Source organism: Perna viridis, chromosome 4, assembly GCF_037379345.1.
Source record: "Perna viridis isolate PV_CMFRI_1.1 ecotype Kerala chromosome 4, ASM3737934v1, whole genome shotgun sequence".
In the NCBI taxonomy this organism is placed as follows: domain Eukaryota; kingdom Metazoa; phylum Mollusca; class Bivalvia; order Mytilida; family Mytilidae; genus Perna; species Perna viridis.
This window is the reverse complement of record NC_142448.1, coordinates 20,236,801-20,259,083: the sequence shown is the minus strand read 5'-3', so window position 1 is coordinate 20,259,083 and position 22,283 is coordinate 20,236,801. Positions and strand designations below refer to the sequence as shown.

General features: G+C 31.4%; 2 protein-coding genes across 2 annotated transcripts in view; one reads left to right on the top strand and one right to left on the bottom strand.

Moving 5' to 3' along the window:
- Window positions 1–8: 8 nt before the first annotated feature.
- On the top strand, window positions 9–2,486 carry LOC148619250 (uncharacterized). Its single transcript, XM_088578933.1, has 2 exons — window positions 9–328; window positions 2,088–2,486. The coding sequence occupies exons 1-2, from the start codon at window positions 198–200 to the stop codon at window positions 2,380–2,382; spliced, it is 426 nt and encodes a 141-aa protein (XP_088435059.1). The 5' UTR covers window positions 9–197; the 3' UTR covers window positions 2,383–2,486.
- Window positions 2,487–3,007: 521 nt separating this feature from the next.
- Window positions 3,008–22,283, bottom strand: part of LOC148619249 (uncharacterized) — a 32,924-nt gene continuing 13,648 nt past the window's right edge. The window contains exons 5-15 of the mRNA XM_088578931.1: window positions 21,767–21,909; window positions 20,796–20,973; window positions 17,969–18,116; window positions 16,492–16,656; window positions 16,202–16,295; window positions 14,344–14,538; window positions 13,808–13,861; window positions 12,903–12,960; window positions 10,588–10,734; window positions 9,455–9,529; window positions 3,008–8,848 (exon numbers count right to left, since the gene is read on the bottom strand). Coding sequence (XP_088435057.1) covers window positions 8,553–8,848; window positions 9,455–9,529; window positions 10,588–10,734; window positions 12,903–12,960; window positions 13,808–13,861; window positions 14,344–14,538; window positions 16,202–16,295; window positions 16,492–16,656; window positions 17,969–18,116; window positions 20,796–20,973; window positions 21,767–21,909 — 1,553 coding nt within the window. The 3' untranslated portion in view covers window positions 3,008–8,552. The remainder of the gene's footprint in view (window positions 8,849–9,454; window positions 9,530–10,587; window positions 10,735–12,902; window positions 12,961–13,807; window positions 13,862–14,343; window positions 14,539–16,201; window positions 16,296–16,491; window positions 16,657–17,968; window positions 18,117–20,795; window positions 20,974–21,766; window positions 21,910–22,283) is intronic.

The following is a 22,283-nucleotide window of genomic DNA, read 5'->3' as shown; positions in this document are numbered from 1 at the left end:
AATGTTTTTTTATCAACCTTCGTGTTTTGAGCAATGTCATCAACCATTTAACACACAGTCATTCAATACAAATCATTTGTAAAATATTCGACATGAAAAATTCCTATGTCATTCATCTGATATCTCTTTATTCACATATTAAATTTTGCAAGATAAGTTCCATCTGAGTCAATTATGCGCTTCACGTACTTGCCATCATGGAGAAGTCAGAGGACAAGACGGTGTCCTTGTCAAAAGAAGAAATTGCCTTCAAGTACTTACCCATTGCTGGTGCAGTTAGCTATGAAATATTCTCCTTGAATATAATGAATCCTAGAGAGTTTTCAAAGTAGGTACCCTTCAAACTATCTTACTACTCTATACTATAGTATAGAGTAATCAAGGGAACCAAGGTTATAGCGGTAATCAAAAGAATGTAATCCAGGGACAAAGACCAGACATGGAAAACAGACATACATGTACACAACAAAGAACATAAAGTAACTAAAATCATACATACAAAGTAACAAAAGTAAATGAGCAACTCTGACTCCACTAAAAACTGGGAGCATGGACCAGATGCACCGGTAGGGTAAGCGTCCTCTGCTTTTCTAGTAACACCCGCTGAGTTGCTCATAAAAAGTCAAGTCCGGGGTAGACAAACGAGGAAAGGAAAACCATGACCAGTTGAATAAATCAGTTTTCATGGTGCTGATGGATACACCATAACGATCCACGAGTTCATGATGAGGACGACCATAAAACTTCTGTGATGACTTCAATCTTGTAGCAACATAACCCTGTTCCAGAAGCCTATTTGTTAGAGTTCTAGCACAACACAAAAAGAGAGAAGGGTTGAAGGAAGGGAGGAGATGCACGTAGTTCAATAACATAAAGCACATTTTACATGTGAGTTTATCTTAAATGTTTTTATCAGATATTTTCATTTTTTGGTTTATTGTCCAAATGCGAGATTTTAACAATATCCAATGTAAAGATGAAATATAAACAAAAAATGCTTATGTTATTTTCATGTTATAGAATTAGGGAGGAGGGAAATGTGATAGTTTTATATTATAAAAGCTATGTCCATTTTTACATTTTATTTCTGGAGGATAACTATAAGATTAGATCATTATAAAATTGTACCACACGGAGGCTTGATTTTTGGGTTATGACTTTTACTGCTTACAAAAATAAGGAGTCCAAAAGAGGGTCAGAAAGAAGCATTTCCCTGATTTATGGACAATTACGAGGTAAAGTAAATAGATTAATTGTGCCACAAAGTGGTACAATACAAAAGGACTGAAGGCTGGGCTTGTAACTTGAACCATTTAGAAATGAGGGACTGCAAAGGAGCCAAAAACAAGCATTTTCCATATGCCTGGACAATAACTTTAGTATAAGTGCTTCCAAAAATTGGTATACTACAAAAGGAAGGCTATGATTGATTTTTGGGTCATGACTTCAACCATTTAAGAATGAGGGGACTGAAAATGGTAAGAGAAAAACACTTAATAAGTGTACCACAAGGTGCAATACCTCAAAGGAAGACTTGATTCAATTTTGGTGATTTCAACTGGACCAATTCAGACCTTTAATGTGAACATACAGTATTCTTTATCTGGAGTGTTGTATTTAAAAGATTTTGGAAAATATGATAAGAATAATCTTAAATGAAACAAAGAAGCTTATTAAAAAAAGTACAGAATGGTTATTTAAAAAATATATTTTGGCTTTTAAAAAATATCTCATTTTATACCTAAGGGGTAGTTCTCAGAAGTATAAGTACAAAGGGAACATACTACACGTATAATGTTAGTATTTTATTTTGTTGGGGTGGGCATCTTTCTGCTGTATTCTTTATTATGAATATACATGTTTAAAAGTATGCAGTATGCAGGATTGAATCTGTCAGCAATCAGTCAGTAATCGGTCATCAACCCATTTAAAAGTTGCAGAGATCAGTTAAGGGATTCTATCTTAGAAGTGAGATGAAGCAGACTGTCAACTATATACATGTATATTATCAATTTGTGTGTAAGTTAAACTTTACCCTTTTAGAAATACATGTGCAATTCTTATATAACTTTCTTTTCTTATTTCAGCGCCATTGGAAAAAGAGATATTGTATTAGCAAACTCCATCTGGTTTAATGCACACATAGGACTCGGTCTTTATATGTATAATCAGAAGCATCTTAAATCACTACATCAAAAGGACAGAATCATGTACACAGTTTTTGGTACATGTATGTTTAACTTTGGATCACTGCTATTATGGGCTTGCGCCAAAAATGTCATTCCTGATGTGCCTGTATTCAGAGGACTATTGGGACTTGCATCTGGTGCTGGACTTTTGTATATTGGCAAGAATTATATGGACCACTTGAACTCTTTATGATCCTGGCATTGAACTAGTAGCCTTATTTTGTAGTTGCATCAGATGTAATTTATTAATAAAAAAATTCAGTTAAGATTACTTAGCTGAGCATGATTTGAATAAAAGTTTTCAATTTATTTGAAATAAATGACTCCAATTATTAATTCCGTAAATGAATCAGTTTTGTATTATGTAAAAAGGATCAAACTTCTATCAACGCCTTTTTTTCATCAGATAAAACCATAGTTTAACTTCAGATTTGGATTATCAAACACTTAAACAATGAATAAATAACTTTTTCAAGTAATAATGATAACAATTGGTCATTGCCCCTTGAATTGAAAGTAATGAATTCCTGGGCATATTTTAAGATATGATGCATCTTGCTATATGTTTTTTAGATTTTTCATATTTAAAAACATGTACGTCCAAAGCAAAATCTTAAGTTCTAAGATTAAATTCATTCTGAGTCTGTATGATATGCTTTATCAAAATGTAATTCCAATTTAAGTCCAGAGATAAATCTGGTTCAAGTTGAGTGCTCATACTTGCCCCAACTCTTCAAGGTTTAACATATGTTGTAGTTTACTAAAACAAAAGTACTGTCATTTTATTAGTACTATATATAGATTAAGAACTACATAACAACTGGAGTTGGTTTTATTTTAATCAATCTTTAAGTAGATATCTGAATGTAAAAGAAATAAGTGGAATGTATTTACATTAGTTCTTGAAAAAAAAAAAACATTATGCACCAAAATCATACAGTTCAGTAGCAAGTGAGTGTCAGCATATTTCTTTTGTAACAACTCCACTTTTGCATATTTTACCTATTGAGCATTTCTATATAAAAAATATGTTTTTTACAAATCTGTTGTGCTTAGACCAAAAAAATAATAGTCTTGTTTTCTGGTACCAGCAAGAAAAAAATAGGGTAGGAAGGTACATGTAAGGATGTTATTAAATTTTCAAAACATTTTACATTGTAGGACAGTCAAAATAAATTTTAAACTTAAACAAATTGGAACAGAATATGTTTTGATTTAAATATGACCCAAATAATCACAGAAAAAAGTCTAACAAAATCTTATTTACTTCCTAAAGAAATTAACATTGGAAAGAGGAGATAATTTTGTAAAAATATGTTTTTGACACGTTAGTTTTCCTTTTATTTTTTATCAATTTCATGTAAACTAAAGTAAGATACTTTGATGATTTTTTTTCAATATTGGCTGTTTACCATATTATGCTGCACAAGATATGTAACATTTTGAATAAGGATAGGTATATTCAAATTTTTGGGAAATTTTTAGTAACAGAAAATGCTTTTTTACAGGCACTTCCATCATTTTGAATTTATATTTTTTTTAATTTGTATTGTTTATTTCTGCAAGCTATTTATCAACAGTTTTGCCTTTGTTAATAGAATATTTTAACTGCAAAAAGTACAGTATTTACTTCATCATTTTCATTAAAATTGGAATTCTTTAACTCCTTTATCTCAGAAAATGGTCACAGTTTCTATATCTAAGTTGTTATTAGGTAAAAGCTATGAAAACTCTTTTAAGTTCTTGATGATCCTCTAATCAATGCTACAATATCTACTATAGTCACATTTTATTCATCAGATAAAGCATTATTATGATTTAGCTTCCAATTTTATTGTTATTTCAGTCATTTTAACAGAGTTATCTTCCCTTTACAATGGTAATCGAAATGCTTATTTTGAGGTTTCTGGACATTAGATTTAGTACTTTTTTCTGTGCTTATTTTGGTCATAATATTATAGCTTAAACTTTAATATCTTCAGTTGCAATTTGTTTATACTAAGGGCTTAATTTTGCTAAGGTTGACTGAACTATTGAGTTAATAGGGAAACAATCTAGACATTAACAAATGCTTGAGCCAAAACAGCCATAAAATGTTTAGGATAGGTAGGGTAGCAGGAAACAAGTATATTATTTTTTTTTTCATATCAAATATTAGTCTAAATGCAAAACAGTACAACATATAACAGTCTGCGTTTAACTATACACAAAAATGTATTGTTTTTGACACACAGTGCACTACTTACATGTACTTCTTTCACATCTCCATGATATATAGTTTAGAAACTACACAGAAACTTCTAATGTTAACTTAACAACAATGTATCACTATTTCATTGGTAAAAAGCTTTAAAAGCAGACCTTTAACATTTTTTATGATCGACAAATGACTGCATTGACTGATAATTTACGTACACCTGATTCCAACTTCGTTGGCTGAGTGTTACAATGACGAAAAAAACACTTGTACAAGATTACAAAAATCACAGTAAAAAATTAGTAAAATGTTAGTGTACAACATATTAATATTCCAAAAAGCTATCACAGTTTCATATTACATGGGACTTCTAATTTGATTGACTCGTAAAGCTGTTAGAAACATAGCTACAAAAACATAACAAACAATAAAAAAATGTAGACCATAAAAATTTTTTAAGATGAAAATATACAAGTATAAATAATGAACCCAATACATGTGTGATGTGAATATACTAAAAACTGCTTATATATAGCACGAAACACAACACAGCAGATGTCGTACAAAATATTTTATAGCACATAAAATGATGATGTTCAGGGGATAGAGTTGGTCTATCCTGCATGAAATGACACAATCACCTGATGAATGGCCTCAGGTAGCTTACTGGACAATTGGGGAGATTTTAACTTTCATCCATACAAAGATTTAAATGCCTTTGAATGATAATAAGTTAAAATTTCCTTGTCAATTGTCCAGTTAACTAAGGAAATGCAACAGGTAATTGTCATTAAATCAAAGGCAAACTTGATCCCATGAACATGAGCATTGTATGCTCTGTAACAATAACTAATCCTATACTAATGATTGTATCATGAGGAACATATTATGCATAATGTATACAAGGTGAACAACAGATTCATTATAGTTCTATACCAATGTAGTCCGTAACAGTTATCTGTTACTTATATGACTTAAAAATCCATTTCACTGTAATATGACAATAAAAATGATATCTTGCTTCTGTTGTCAAATCAGTCTATTGAGAGTGTCGATATGAAAATATTGAGACTGAATATTATCCATACTTTTGTAAAACAAATGATACTAAACCCATTAGCAATGACAGCATGTTTATGCCTAGTCATGTTTATGCATTTCAGTAATTTTAAACACCTGACAATATTTCTGCCTATTTAAGGAATATTTTCTATTGTTGGTAAGATTATGGGATATAAATGACTTGGGTTGGTTTATGCTGAATAAACCACAAAGCAGTTTATATTGTACCGCAAACCAACCCATAGTCATTCAAATTCCATAATCTAACCAACAATTGGAAAAAATTCTTACATTTAATTCAAAAACACCAGAAAACAATTATAAAATCACAATGTATTGTTTTTCTAGTATGAAATCCATATTTTTTAACGTGGATCAATCCTGTCAATTGTCAATTAATTGCGCCATTTGTAATTTACACACATGCTTTAAGTGTATTGGAATATCCCATTGAAGTAGTTCCATAATTAAGGGGCATGGCTAAAACACCAAGTTAGCTTATATAAACTATTCAGAATTTCACAAAAATTAAAATAAATACAAATTAAATCTGGATAAATACTTTCATAGTGATAAAAAAAAATGATAAACATGATATCTGAATGTTTTCACTTGCTAAAAAAATTAATATTTTGTCCAATTGATTCAGATCTAGACATTTCTTTATCAATGTCCTTGGTCATAAACCTTAGAACCTTGAAGCTCCTGTACTATATACATGTAATAACTGGCTTATACAGTATGGTATAAATAGACATTGCCCCAGGAACTAATATCCAAAGTTTACAATGGACACAATTTTTATAGGGGATAAACAGCACTTTTGATACAGCAATTTCTAAAACACCCAACTCCAAACCACAGTCAGTATCATTTTTGTTGTTGTTGACAACACAATGACAGAATATGACTGCAAATTCACTTTTAACATTAATTCCTGACAGTATGCACATCCCAAATAAACACCCCATAAAGTTTCATAACAATGCTGCAAGTTGTTGGGGAAGAGTTGCAGACAATACATGAAACCAAATTTTTCTGAAAAATGCCCTTAGCCCAACAGCTATCCAGTGATCTCCCCAAGACCATAAAGCATAAGAATGCCCTGATGCTACATTTTTTTTATCAGGATGCTGTCTGAAAAGAACTTCTCATAAGGTCCAATACAAATGTAATGTTATAATTTTTAGATGCAAGATGCTATTCTAAAAATTTAGGGGTTACCAGGATGCTATCTGTAAATCTTAGGGAGAACACTGCCATTATTCCTACAATTTTTGCCAAAACAAAAATTCCTGACATTATGCACATCCCAATATGGTAATCTAACACGCCATTGAGTTTCATTATAATTCTGCAAGTCTTTACGGAGGAGTTGCGGACAACACATCAGACCAAGTTTTGCTGAAAATCCTTAGTTCAAGTAGCCTTCTCAAATTTTTGCCTGAACATTATTTCCAGAAAGTATGCACATCCCAATATGGTTATCTAACAACCCATCAAGTTTCATAACAATCCTGCGAGTAATTTAGGAGGAGTTGCATACAACGCAAGAGACCAAGTTTTGCTGAAAAACTCTTATTAAAGTTCAACAGCTGCCATTTCTACATTTTTTGGCTAAACACAAATTCCAGACAGTATGTACATCTCCATGTGGTTATATTACTTCCAACAAAGCTTCATAACAATGCTGCAAGCTGCTAAGAAAATAATTCAGACAAACAGGGTGAAACCTATATACCAAACTTCGTTTGGGGGGGGGGGAGGGTGTTATAAAATTGGTGGTATATAAAATAGACATGTCATACAGAAGTACTGAAACCACATACATGTTTCACAATGAAAAACACACAATTTTGCAAGTGAGGGTTATAACGGAATGCGTCTTCCTTGCACAAATTCCTTGACAATAAAAGCTTGTATAAGTCAAAATTTTATCATGTTTCATTAAAGAAACTAAAACTATGAAAGAGAAGAAATCTGAATGGCCAAATTCTTTTCCGCCCTACATTCACTGAAACATGTGACAAAAAAAACTTAGCAAATCTAACTTAAAAATACCTACTGTTACCCAGAAATCACAAGATTAAAATATAAACAAAGTTGTCAAACAAAAACTTCATGTCAATACAGTCTGAAATTAAATCCCATGATATGAATATGCCTATATCAAGCTTCTGTCAAAATATCAATTGGCTACAATAAAAAACAAAAAGGTATGGACGGATAGAAACCATGGTTGCTATATACCTCCCTCTTTCGAAGTATGGGGTGTAATTAATATTGAACTTGAATCATGTATAATTTAAAAAATTTGTATTTAACTTCAAAATCTTTTCATGATTTAGATACATTATTGTTGTTATCCAATAAAATGATACATAAATTTACCTTGAAAAAAAATATCAAACAGTTGAAAAAAATTCTGCAGCTTCATTACATGAAAAATAAAAGACAAACAAATATTTGTCATGATTTACAATAGCTTATAACAAAGAACAGATAATCTAAAATAAAAACAACTACTAAAAACTCTTCCTACTTATAACCATCTTAGTCACACATTGTCATCAGGAAAACAACATAAACAGAAATAAAATACAAATTTTATATCCATGCAAGACTCATAAGAGTATTCTTGGATGTTAAGATTCCATATTATCACCAATAACATAGGTCTTAAGACCAAAGTATTTTCTCAGTTACTGAGAATTATAACATTGTAAGACAAAAATGTCAAAGTATTACGCCATATTGAATCTAGTTATAGCAATTTTATACACAAAGAAGTTTTAAAATGAGAATACGTTTTAAAAAAGATATTATTTTCATAATTTCAAAGCTAACCAATGTATTTGAATGTCCTAAATAGAAAATTTTATCCTGAGATCTATGCACACTTTCATTATTGACTTGCATAAAAAAATCATGTAAATATTGTAGAAAAAAGACCTGTAGTCAATTTCACATAAAGTTGTAAGAGTTGTAATAATTACAATACCAGTAATCACATCACAGAGCTTTTTTCTATCATGATGTCATAACTTCCAATCAATTTCACACTTATGACTTTTTGAGAAACCAAACAGAGGTATTTAAATGTCTTAATAATAACCATTTCCTTTACCTCCCTGATACTCTGTCCATGATTGTTTATCTTTGGGAAGAACTGACACATCAGCTATTGCTTTATCACTTGGAGTCTTGTCAACAGATGTCGTGACTTTTGCTTGTGTTCTACGACTTGGGTCTTTTATTGCTGGCCCTATGCTAGTTTTCTTTATATATGTATCATATAATGTTTCAACATAGCTATATCTACTGTCAATTTTCTGTCCTACCATAGGTATGAGAGATACAATGTCTAATACACCATCTCCATCAACATCACCTACAGCGGCTGTTCAAAAAGAAGAAATATCATAATATAATGAAGCTGATGATTAAATATAGTTTGAATGAGTTGGTCATTGAGTTAAGTATTTTATTTAGAGAGTGTAACAGGTACTATATTTGGTCCTCCTTCATTTCAGAAAATGAAAACGTTTCAAAGAATCCTTAGATTTCAATAAAACATACAAAGGCAAACATTGTGCATTTAAAATTCATGTGAAATGAGCTTCATGCAAAATACACTTAAACTTCACATGAAATTCATGTGAAGGCTGGACTAACATGAATTTCACATGATATCTGTCACAAGTTCAGATGAAAATTGCAAAAAATTCATGTAAAATAATTTTCTATGTGCAGGAGTGGAATCCTTTCAGAAGAATCATTTCCAACCTTAAATATTTGAAGACACTCCAGTAGAATTTGTTATTTGGGATATTCAAAGGGATATGGTCTCATATTTCCTGTCGTTGCTGAGACCATATCCCTTGTGAAGATCCCAAATAACATATAGTATCATCTACTGTCACTGTCACATTGTACGACACCCACTTGAGATACATAATAGATTTGACCTGGTGAATATGACCAGACTTAGCAAGCACCTGCTTACCTGTAGTTCTGTCATCAGGCCTTACCACTATACACATAGATTTGTTTTTTGATGGGTTCTCTAGGTCCTGTGTGCCTGTAAAAAACACATATACACCATCTTTTGTGTACAATGTAGGTAAGTCATTTTCAATTAATAATTAAGTTTTATCCAAAATAACTATTATAAATATATGTGCATGTTTATAAATATAATTAGGTTTACATATAATGAAAATGGATATGGTGAATATGTCAAAGCAACAACAACCCCACTTGGATGAAAATGTCAACCTAAACCAAAAATAATATATATTTGAGTGGATAAATCTTTCATTGTCCATATTTTATTGGTCAAAAAGGTCTTAAACAGTTTTTCAGAATTATGTGGAGTTTCGTTTAGGCAGGCTGTAATTGATGTGTTCATGTATGATGTACATCTCTGTCGATAAGTAAAAAAACTTCTTACATTTCTTCATAAAATTATATGTTTATTTGCGCTTAGCCTTGGTTTCTTTCCTGTGATAGATATGGCATAGTTTTATCTACATGTATGGGATGGCACATCAACATGGGATGCTGCCATATGCCCTCTCTTTTAGTAGGAAGAGAATGAAAGGCAAATTAAATTGCTTCCATTTTTTTTTGCCTTATTACAAAATAACAGTATGGCATGTAAAATTCTAGATCACTTTTTAGGGTGTTCAGTTGAAATTAGTACCTCACCGTGAATGACATACACGTATGTTGAAATGGCAAAATGGGAAAAATCAGAAACATTCATGTTAAGAGCCCACCAATCTGACACTATAATTTTACTCAAGGATCTTTTCTGTATTTGAAAATACCATTATTTGATATCTGCAACACTGGATATGCAAAGAAATGTTTAAATAGAATGTTAGAAAAAAGAAGTTTTTGACAGAGTTATCTGCCCATGAAATGTTTATTTTCAGTGCATTTTAATGAAATTGAAACTAAATTAACCAAAAATGAAATGGAAAATCTTTTCTATTTTCTTAATGATTCTAATGGTGCAAAAAATCAATATAAACTTTTCAAATGGTGCATTTTTCATACCATGCTTCACACACTGCCTGATTCTTAGACATAATGACACTTGAAAAGCTCTTATCACCCTACTAGATAACTTACTGTAATCGTATTTAATGATACCAGTTTCCATCAATACAACAGGGCTATCCATAGTAGTTCTATCAAACAGTAAAACCTCATTTTTTATGTCAATATCATCAGTACAAAGAAAATGTTGACTACTATAATCTTCGTAAATATCGCTAACTGCAAAGAAATTGTACATATATCAGGTAAAAATAACTGCTTGTTAATTTCAACAGAAAAGCCTGATAAAACAAACGTAATATATCTTTGTAAAATGCATAGAAGCTGTAAAAGCATTTTGAGAAAAGAACTAAAGCATACACAAACTGACTGATAATATTGCTTTTTTTTTAAGTATCAAATATTGGTCTCCTATGATTTAAATATGCATTTTATTTGTGTAGTTGGAACTTCCAGATTGATATTCTAAAATAGATGTGATTTATGTCCATTAACAGTATAAACTTGAAATTAATGGCTGGAAGGGGGAAATTAGAAAAAGAGATGTATTTTGAACATATATGATGTTTTGATTTAAAACTAGTTCAATATTAAATAAATTTGTAAAAGAGTGAGTCGTATCTACATAGTACATAAAGATGTCTGATATATTCATTTCTATCAGTAATATTGCACCCACAAGCTTGTGCACTATGATGTCTGCTGAGGACAATATTCACCAATCTATATGTAGAACTCACAAATGTGTCTAGTTCTACAATTAAGACCGATTTCACAAACCTGTCCGGTTCCAAAAGCATGACTGATTTCACAAATGAGTCCAAAAATAAATATGTCACATAATCACAAACTAATGTTCCCAAAAATGTAGACTTCATTGTTGTAATGAATATGCTGCAAATAAACAATGTATGTTCCAACAGACAGGTGAGTCATGTTCACTAAATTTAGCAGATTCACAGTCAGAACATTCCTTCATTAGTTTCTCAGATGTAGGTTTTAGTTTATCAGAGAGAGTGTATTCTACAAGAACCAGTGTTGTAATTGTGTTCTCCTTTTCATTTATTCATTATTTTAAGACAAAGTTATCATGGATTTACAGTTCATTAGTTGTACCTGCACTGTAGCAAAAACAGAATGCAAAATATTTTAGCTATAGCAACCAGTCCTAAGATGTTTTCTAAGGCCATGAACCAACCAATAAACAAACAAAGTTAAATATTTTGCAAATGTTTTTTATCTATTTAAAATAGTTTGTTTATGATTGTTGGTTTACACCCTTAGAACACATTGATGAATATGAACCATGTATCATACTGGTCACACATATACATGGTAAAGATATCAAGGAAATATCATCTCTCTAACCTCCATTAAATTTATAAAAAAGAAATAATAAGTTTTGTTGGTTATTTGGAAATGAGACATGCTTGTGCGATTGAATTCAACATATTTGTGAAAGTGACCGTGTCATAGTAGGAAATCAGATGTTTTGCAATTTCCAAGACATGAATTGACATAACAATATGATCGGGTCTATTTGTGAAATCAGACAACTTTGTGAAAGTGGACACCAATCTGAGTCTCACATGTATGCCATACAATATGTGATTTAAAAATGACAAGTTATTTATAAACTTTGCAAAAATATTTCATGTACTGTGAAAGTACTACTGATAGTGGGGTACAAATTTTCGTGGTTTTTGTTGGTGAGCCAGACAATGAACTTAAGTTAAAAACGAAAAGGAGATTTCCATCAAAGTGTTTACTGAAAACTTCAAAACCACAAATTCAAGAATCCACGAATTTATGTATCTTCCTTGATCCGCAAAAAATTGGTATCCACAAATTAAAGTACTTTCACAGTAATAAACAAATTAGCAGATTTTTGGAGGTGTGACCCAAGAGTTTCTCTGATCAACAAACCACCTGGACACATGACAACAAGGGTAGTAATTGTATTGTATATTATTTTGAAAAGTTATAATGACCTTAATAACAATAAAAATGGAAGGACTGTTATCACACATTATACAATCAACCAACCAGATTTTTTTCTCCTTCCTGTATTAACTCTATACTTAATTTTCAAAGCCTTAATAGTTTTTCATTTTTCATTTCCATTATTATTACAAATATAACAATCCTTATCAATTTGTATTTGTTGTTATTTCTTTAACCAACAAACACTTATTTGATATTTATTTCATAGGTGTGCTTTTAATTTTTGACTTCAGGGTTATTAAAATTTAGTTTTTCTTAAAATTCTAACACAAGTCTATTATTGCTATATAAAATTTGAAGCTTATCCAAGCTCCATACATGAACATGTTGAACAAAAATATATTTCAAAATTAGTAAAGATAATTTCATCAACCAAATCTTACTGCTGTTTGAAGGTGAGTATTCTACATCTGTACCATTTACTATGTGCCGTTTCATTTTCTACAAGTAAACAACAGTAAATTTAATCCAAAAAAATCAAATGATATGAAAAAATAAACAAAATTTTTGGTTCAAGTAACATTTACTTAATGACTTCCATTACAAATACTGTGACACAATATTACAATACATACAGATTTCAAGGAAACTCTGAGTAAAAGAAGCGGAAAAGATCAAAGCCTTTGGCTTGGTGCAGGAACAGTGGAAAAGGGGGAACTGTTTGTTAACAAATGGGCAGTGATCTTTCCTTAAGAATTGAATGTTTCATTTTTGATGTTTCATCTGCTTGTAAAAGCATTTATAGAATGTGCAACCTGTCAACACTTTAATATATACACTAATGAAACATAAAAAATAGAACATTCAATTCTTATAATTACATTTCCAATGTTCCTCTTTTTTTATTTTGATTTTATTTTTAGATATACCATACATAGAAACTAGAGGCTCTAGAGCCTGAATCTCTCACCTGGTCAAAAATAGTTTTTTCAGCTCTCTAAAGCTGGACTCTTGACCTTACTGTACTATTGTCACAAGAATCATTTAATCAATTGAGAGCATCTTAGTTATCTACATGGTTTTCATACAAAAAAGTATATCTCTCATAATCAAATTTCAGCATATGTCCGACACACCATGCTAATCAATTTTACTCTCAGAAGATTTGGCAAAACCCATTCATTTCCACAAATCCTCAATTTTTAGTAGTAATGGTGGTAATGTTTTTAAGAGTTCAAGAATCGGCACACACAGATTGTTAAGGATATTCTAACAAGCATCCATGCCATGTTTGGTTACAATCCATCCTACTAGTTGTCTCAGAGCAGAACACTTAAGTTATAGTTACCTTATGTGGATTACCAAGTGGGCCATGACTTTCACTCACCACACCACCATCAGACTGTAATAAATATGGGGCATAGTCTATGATAAAGCCTTGTTTCTAACATTAATCTTATTAATAGAAATATAAATAAACTATTTAGAGAATGCAAAACATATTCTCTATTGATTTACATTTTTTTTTTAATGAAATGGTATGTTTTTTTCTGGTTGAACCTGTATTAGACAGATAAACAATCAGTTGAAGATAAAGGCTAGTTATATTCAATATTAGAATAGAGAAACAGTACAGAAGATATATATTGATGACATTATGAAAATTCAATGTCTACAATCTTTTTGTCAGAAACAGAATAATTCTCAAATAGATCTAGATATCTGAAATATAACTTTTCATAGGCAGTGTATGAGACATGTTTTTTTATTACCTTGGTCTTAAAGCCTGTTTTTCAGACAATGATGGCACAGATTGTATAATATTAAAGTTTATTACCTAGAAATTATGTTAGTATTTTATTAAATACATCAACGTAGAATTACCTCTTTAGTCCTATTAAGACCTGAATATTTCCCATCCTTCCCAACGGTAATGTGAGAGTTCCTTCCCTTGACTTTAAAGATAAACAGATCTCTTTGTGGCTGATTAGTATGAAGTGTAAGATCAGAAGCCATCTGATAAAATGTGCTATTCATTGTCAATAAAATAGACCCATCTCTTCCATCAACTATGAAGTTCTGAAATTATAGTCATCTAAAGTATTATACAAAATGTATGTTAATCTACGTGTACATTAATGTACTGCCACCATTATTTATGAGCTGTCAAAATGCACAGACCATTTATTTACAAAAGATATGCAGTCAAGACAAAATATAACTTTTCTCTACGATATTACAAAGATTACATTGTTTTGCAACTGCCAGGGTGTTGCTATGATCTTTTTTCTTTTTTTTTTAAATTATTGCTGCATTATAAAGTGTTATGGTAAACTGACCAGGCAAAAACACATACATGTATTTGTGTAAATTTGTTTTACAATCTATTTTAGATTTTTCTAAATTCATTCATTATTACACATATTTTGGATGAGAGTGTGTGTGAAAATGTGTGTGTTTCATTTTTCTATTTATATGTACATGTCTGCCTTCCATCATAAAGGATAATGGTTTATGAGAGTCAAAATAGCTTGGTTTACATTTTCCTAACTTATAATATAGGGCATCATGTACTTTATTTAATTATAAATTAATATGCAGTCATTTTTATTTTATCCTGGATACAAGATTTTCTTATCAGCTGATCAATAAACAAGGTAATGAACTCTAAACCACACCCCTTTTAATCTAATTATTTTTACTAATGAAATACTCCTGTCTGAAAAATATGTGTGTATTGGAATATAAATTCATCATAGTTTTTGCCAAATTATTAAATTGTAAGGAATGTAACTTAAATCTGAATATATTATCTTGTAAAAGAACTTTGATTTCATTCACACATAACACAGTTTATTCTGCGTAAATCCAACCAAAGTTCTTTATACAAAATAATATATTCCAAAAACTAGTTACATTTCCTTAAAAGGTAACTGCAGTGGCCTGTTAAGACTGTTTTTCACAGTGTATGTATATTCAAAAACACTTTTAATATTTCATTAAAAAAATCCTGGGGTTACGGTGGGTAGTCATAAACACATTATTTGACTTTGTCTGGTCTTAAAACAATACATATGATATTTTAAACCTGGGGTCCATATATCATATTAAATATTGACCCCCAGGGTTATTTTACCATAATTGCCCTTATGATATTTTAACCTCCTTAGAAAGGTTAAAATATCATAACAAGGGGTTAATTTATTGCAGCAGGGGGGTTAAAGTATCATAACAAGGGGTTAATTTATAGCAGAAATGAGGTTAAATTGCTGTGAAATTTTTAACCCCCTATTGTGATATTTTTACCCCCTTGTTTAATTGAACTAGCAGTAGGGGGGTCAAAATATCACAGGGGTTAATATATCATACAGGGGGGTTTGGGTTGGGGTCAAATTATTATAAGGGGTGTCAATATTTTGCTATGATACTTGAACACCGGGGTCAATATTTCGTGTGGGGTCAAAATATTGTATGACAACGGTACATATAATAGGGAAGTCTGTTGACTTTTACAAGTCAATCAAATGTAAATATATCTAGGATTTATCATTGTCTTACCCCTTAAAAAACAACTGAAAGGATAAATGAACCAAAGGGATTTTATTTTATTTTTCAATAGGAAAATGAATGAGATCAGCACAACTTTTAGGTAGGCTGGATTTCTTGAAAGACGCATATTTGGCCATGTACCATAACTTTAATGAACAGTGAAGTTAAGTGTATCATCATTATTTAAGAATACCTGTGTATAGGTATACATAGGCCATGTACCATAACTCCAATGAACCATGAAGTCTAGGGTATCATCATCATTAAAGTATCCAGGTGCTGGAGATCTGTAATTAAAATGTCATCCACAACAGCTTTTAAAAACACTTAGCCATGATAAAAATAGTTTCCTTGATATAGGTCTATCATATTTTTTACACTTAGCATCTTTCTCAGACATCATGAAAATTTTGTAAGAAATAATCAAAAGTTAAATATGGGTTATATATGTTTTATTATTATTGCCTAACTGCAGGCACTTACGTATAGGATTCCATATTTGGGAAGTCAATACTCCATTTTTTGGATAAATCTTTCCCATCCAATAAAATAAGTTTGCCATCATAAGCTGATACCATTATATCTTCAGTTCCATCTTTATCAACATCTACAATAACTGGTGGAGTCATGTAACCTTTCTTCACACCTCTAATAAACAAAATAAAAACACAATTAAAGCACTACAATTACTCATATCTTGTGAAATATGAAGTTACATGCATTGTCATGCTACATATATCCCCACTTATACAGGAAGTTGATAAAATCACTTACCACAAATGCCCCATCTTAATAATGCCACACACCATATTTGAAATCAATCCATCCATTAGAAACCAGAGATAATTAGGACAAAAAAATACAGACAGACAGGCAAGATGATTCCAATTTACAGCCCACTTGTTGATTGCGGGTATTAAAACATAAGAATAATTTCCATTTACTTTTTTGTTAAAGTATTGTTAAACAAACTCGATAACTGTTATCCTATTTCTAAAATACAGTAACAGATATCATACCAAAAATAACATATTTATTAGAATGAAATACAAAAATTAATTGAGTGAAACCAATTGAAGCCAATGACTAATTAATCAGTCAAAGACCAATGTCTATTTTCACAGCGTTCGGTAAGCATGAATGTAATTATTAAAAATCATTTAAAGAAAAAATCATTTTCAATTAAAAACTGTTTTTACATGTAATTTTTTAGTGTAACTGAAACTGATAGTAAAATATTAACTGGAAATTATAAAATATGATACATCATAACCCCTTTCTTCGATATTTTCAAGTCCAATACCGTCAGAAAACAATGCAAGGGTCCTTTCCATATAATCAATTACAAGTAATTTGTGAACGTGTGTCAGCAACAAAACATTATATACAATGTAAATAACACATTGTGACAAAAACTGAATCAAGAACAGTATATATTATCATATATGTAATAAAAGATGAGCAGCACTTCCTTCTTGACTACAATAAATATAAAGATTTTAAATTTATCCTCTTGACTAATAAAAAAAAATTATTATAAAAATTATATTTTAACATTGCCTCTCTTAGAAAATTTTTCTACACAACCTTGATTAAGAGTTCTTGCCTTATATTTGTACCTTTTTATAACAATCATTAAAATTGGAAAGATGAGGTTTATGTTGGCCAGCTCATATATCTTATGTATATTGCACACTGTTTAATGATTACAGTGAAGTTACTTCCTGCTTATAAACCCTTATAAGGTATATGTACATTTAATAAAGTATTCTATAACTTATCATCATAAGTCCCTGAAAGTCTGATACCATTTTGAACCATGATTATACTTCTATCAAAAGATTGACTTTCAATATAATTTTTTCAATCAAGTGCATTTTATATTTGGAAAAGAGATACAAGTTCAAATTTGTGCAACAGAAGTGCCTCAAACAAGCCTTCATACATGACATTGAGATACCTTAATACTGTAATCAAACCAGTGACGCCATCCTTCATCAAATGCTGCCAGTCCCCATACTTGCCAGGCACTTGAGGTATAACAGTATTCATAGGTGCATTAGTTACATAATTATACAAATCTGGTACTGAGATCACATACAAATTTCCTGTAAAAATATAAGAAATAATTCAAGTTAGCATATGAATTGACATACACTTCCACAAAAATGTTGTGAATTTAAATACTGCGTATACAGAATACTTGTACTCTGTAATCAGGTGCATAAAATACTCCACAGGGGACAGTATACAACACAAACTCCATGGGGCACAGTACAACTCTGACTCCAGGGAGTACAGTATACAATGCTGACTCCATGTGGTACAGTACAACTCTGATTAGTACGACCAAAGAGCATACAACATTTAACCTTGATACAACTCTGACTCCACAGAGCACAGTACAACTCTGACTCCACTGGGGCACAGTACAACTCTGACTCCATTGGGGCACAATACAACTCTGACTCCACTGGGCACAGTACAACTCTGACTCCACTGGGGCACAGTACAACTCTTGACTCCATCGGGGCACAGTATATGACACTGACTCCATGAGGCACAATACTGACTACGCGGGGCACAGTAAAACTCCACTTGGCACTGTACAACTCTGACTTCACAGGTCACAGTACAACTCTTGACTCCACACGGTCACAGTACAAGTCTGACTACATGAGGCACGTATACTACACTGACTCCATGGAATAAAGTACAACTCTGACTCCACAGGGCACAGTACAACTCTGACTCCACTGGGGCACAGTACAACTCTGACTCCATTGGGGCACAGTACAACTCTGACTCCATTGGGGCACAGTACAACTCTGACTCCATTGGGGCAAAGCATAACTCTGATTCCATGGGGCACAGTACAACTCTGACTCCAGGGAGTACAGTATACAATGCTGACTCCATGTGGTACAGTACAACTCTGATTAGTACGACCAAAGAGCATACAACATTTAACCTTGATATAACTCAACTTTGAATTATGAAATGTTTGACACCGTACAGGTGTCTAACACAGAATGAAAGTTGCCAAAGAACATAAAGGAAAAATGAAATTAGACATTTACTTACTATGGTCCAATATCCAATATCTGACTACAAAGTTAAATTCAGTATATTGAAGAACTCCTGCATAGAATGGATATTGTTGAAATCAAACAAGCTATCACATAGGACCTTAGAACTTACTTGAAATGGGTACAAAATCTTAAATCTAAATAGATGGTTTGACTTAGTGAGCACATCAAAGAACCCTTAAGATTCAATTCTGTTTAAGAGTAATCAAGGGAACCAAGGTTATAGCGGCAATCAAAAAAAAAATGTAATCCAGGGACAAAGACCAGACATGGAAAACAGACAAACACAACAAAGAACATAAAGTAACTAAAATCATACATACAAAGTAACAACAGTAAATGAGCAACTCAAGACTCCACTAAAAACTGGGAGCATGGACCAGGTGCACCATTAGGGTAAGCGTCCTCTTTAAATCAGTTAAACCAGGGTAATTTAAATTTGGGCACTTTGGACCATGAAAAGCCATAACCCAAACAATCAACTCCAACATTCCTTTAGTTGTAGGAATGATTGTACATAATTGTAATACAATTTCATAAGTATCAATTTCAACTTTCATTTAGTTGTATGAATCCTTGAAGTACACTAAAAAAAATCCATGCACTTACTAAGTTATTTCACTAAAATAAAATCAACACTAACAGCCACACCAACTTCACATGAAATGGTAAATGTTTTATGTTTGAATAAAATGATTTTGTCAAAACAAAAATACTGTTGTTAAATTTTAGTTCCTTGATATTTTAGGATGTTAAATACAATGTTAACAACATTTGAAACAATCTTTAAAATAATTTGAGATATATGCTGTTATATAGGCATTCAATTTTCCTGCCAACTCTCATTATCTTGAAAATACAAAAACAACGGATATAAAAATAAATTTTCCATGCAGCAGTCAATCTGACCCATTAGATACACCAACAGTCCACATTCACACAAGAAGCAGTTTTCATAAGAATCATAAAAGAAGTGATGTATGCATTTTAAAAACCCACAAAATTGTTATTAAGAAATAGTTATAAATCACATAACCAGTCTTAGTCTTACCGTCCTTGCACTTTTGAAATAAAAATCATATTTACATATATCTTGCATGAAATAAGCACTTTGCAAGAGTTATCATTCTTGATTCGGTTGATTTAAGTGGGTATTAATTGTGTGGTTTTCTCAATAATACAGATCTACAGGGAAAGGGCTATAGTTATGAAATAATATGGCAAGCCTAAATAAAACAAGTACTATCTTAAAAAAAAGATAGCCGACGAAGTAAAATTTGTTCTTTTTACTTTTAATTTTCATCAGGAAATAACGCATGGCACGCAATTACAATTTCCTTTTTCAAACCCCACTAAGTTATCAGTATTTGGCCAATCAGGAAACAGAATTCTGATCAGGTGACTTGCGTTCCCATGGAAGAGCGTCTTTAAGGTCAAAGGGTAAAAAGCGAAACTATACTGACTGTGTCGGAAAAAACACCATTTGTTTGATGGGTTATTTTGCACCAAGAATCACCCCTTCCATTGGCAGTATGTGATTTTATATGGATTGGTGGTAAAAATTATAATTTAGCATAAAATTACACCATTAAGATGCATATTAAGTGATACCATGAGGTTCTAATATAATCTGACCTGGAAGAGTCTTTTTGTAATAAAATGTAAATTGACAGCCATTATCCAAAGTAATTATAATACCTGGCACAGTTTCACCACCGGAACCAAACAATATATACTGAGACCCATCTTTTGTTTTATACATGACTGGTGACATGTAGATTTCTTTCTTGTGTGGAGCTGGTAAGAAACGTGAACCAATGTTTTCTCCAGTTCTCCCAGAAAGTACAATCAGCCTTCCTGACTTTCTATTGTGATCCTGTGATATGATAAATCATATGTAAAACATGTTTTTATAAAAATAATAGTAAAAGAGGGCAGAACAAAATCTTACAACATTACAGTGAAGTATTAAAATCTTTAGGGATGAAGATATATGACTAAGAATTATAAATTGTAAAGTGTTAACTTCAAAGCTCTATTAGATTCCCATCATGCATATTTCTTTCAGTAAGTTTAGATAGAATAAATATGTTTAACTCTACTTGTTAGTAACATTTGGCATACTGTATTAGGTTTTTTATATTCTAAACATATACTACATACCCATGTAAACAATTCATCTATTCACAGCACAGTTGAGCCCTAATATTTTAACACATGCTTTCATGTAAACTATTACAAGGGTGATCAAGTGATCAAAGACAGCCCTGCATACAGAATTTTAGACGTAAAGAAGAGACTAACTGATAATGTTTTTGGTAACCTTATAATGGAAAATACAATGCACATCATAATAGAACTTAACTAGCATATGATTATGGTCCTCAATTAAGTATTTGACTTTGGAGAGTTTGCTTCGAGCAATTCTTTACTTGGAAACCAAACATTTGATAGAGGAACAAATACAGACACTTGGATGAAAATGGACATAAAATACTTTGGACTTGTCCAGTAGAGGTTTAAAAAGGTCATTGACCCATAATAAAATACTTCAACCTTAACTACTTTTAAACTTATTTCCTTCAGCATTGTAGGGTTTATTGTGGGTTAAAGTGCCCCCTTTCATAAATTTCAGGACTTGAGTTCCGTCAGTTTATTTATTTACATACACTTGGCTCTTTTGAGGGATCTCCGCCATTGGTGAGCAGTACTTCTGGTACCCCATCTTTATCAAAGTCTGGTAAAGCTAAAGCTTGGTAGATGTTCCAAGTAGGTTTTACAAATTTGTCATTGCCAAGCCATAATATATTTCCTGAAAATATACATGTTTTGTACTGTAATGTCTATACATAATTTTTGGTATACATGTATTTCCTTGGTCAAATCAACTAGTTTAAGAAAAAACAAGAAAGATTTAATAAAATCATATTGATTTTACTTTTTAATTTCTTCAATTTATGTAATTCCATTTTAATTCCATGGTAAATAAAACTTTTAAAGACAAAACATTTTAATAAAGTTTTCATCTCAAACCTCTGTACACACATACACTTGTACTCTAAATTCTAGAAATTAATACTTTATTTTTTCACACCTAATGTTGTCATAGTCATAGAACTAAAACAAACATTTTGTTGGTATAGATTATTTCATTGAATAGTAATTGCATTACAGAATTGTAGAAAC

What these genes read in the sequence shown, in the direction of transcription:
- LOC148619250 (XM_088578933.1), top strand. Translation starts at nt 198, where the DNA reads ATGGAGAAGTCAGAGGACAAGACGGTGTCCTTGTCAAAAGAAGAAATT. An exon ending in AATCCTAGAGAGTTTTCAAA is followed by an intron (nt 329 to 2,087) that starts GTAGGTACCCTT and finishes TTCTTATTTCAG; the next exon opens with CGCCATTGGAAAAAGAGATA.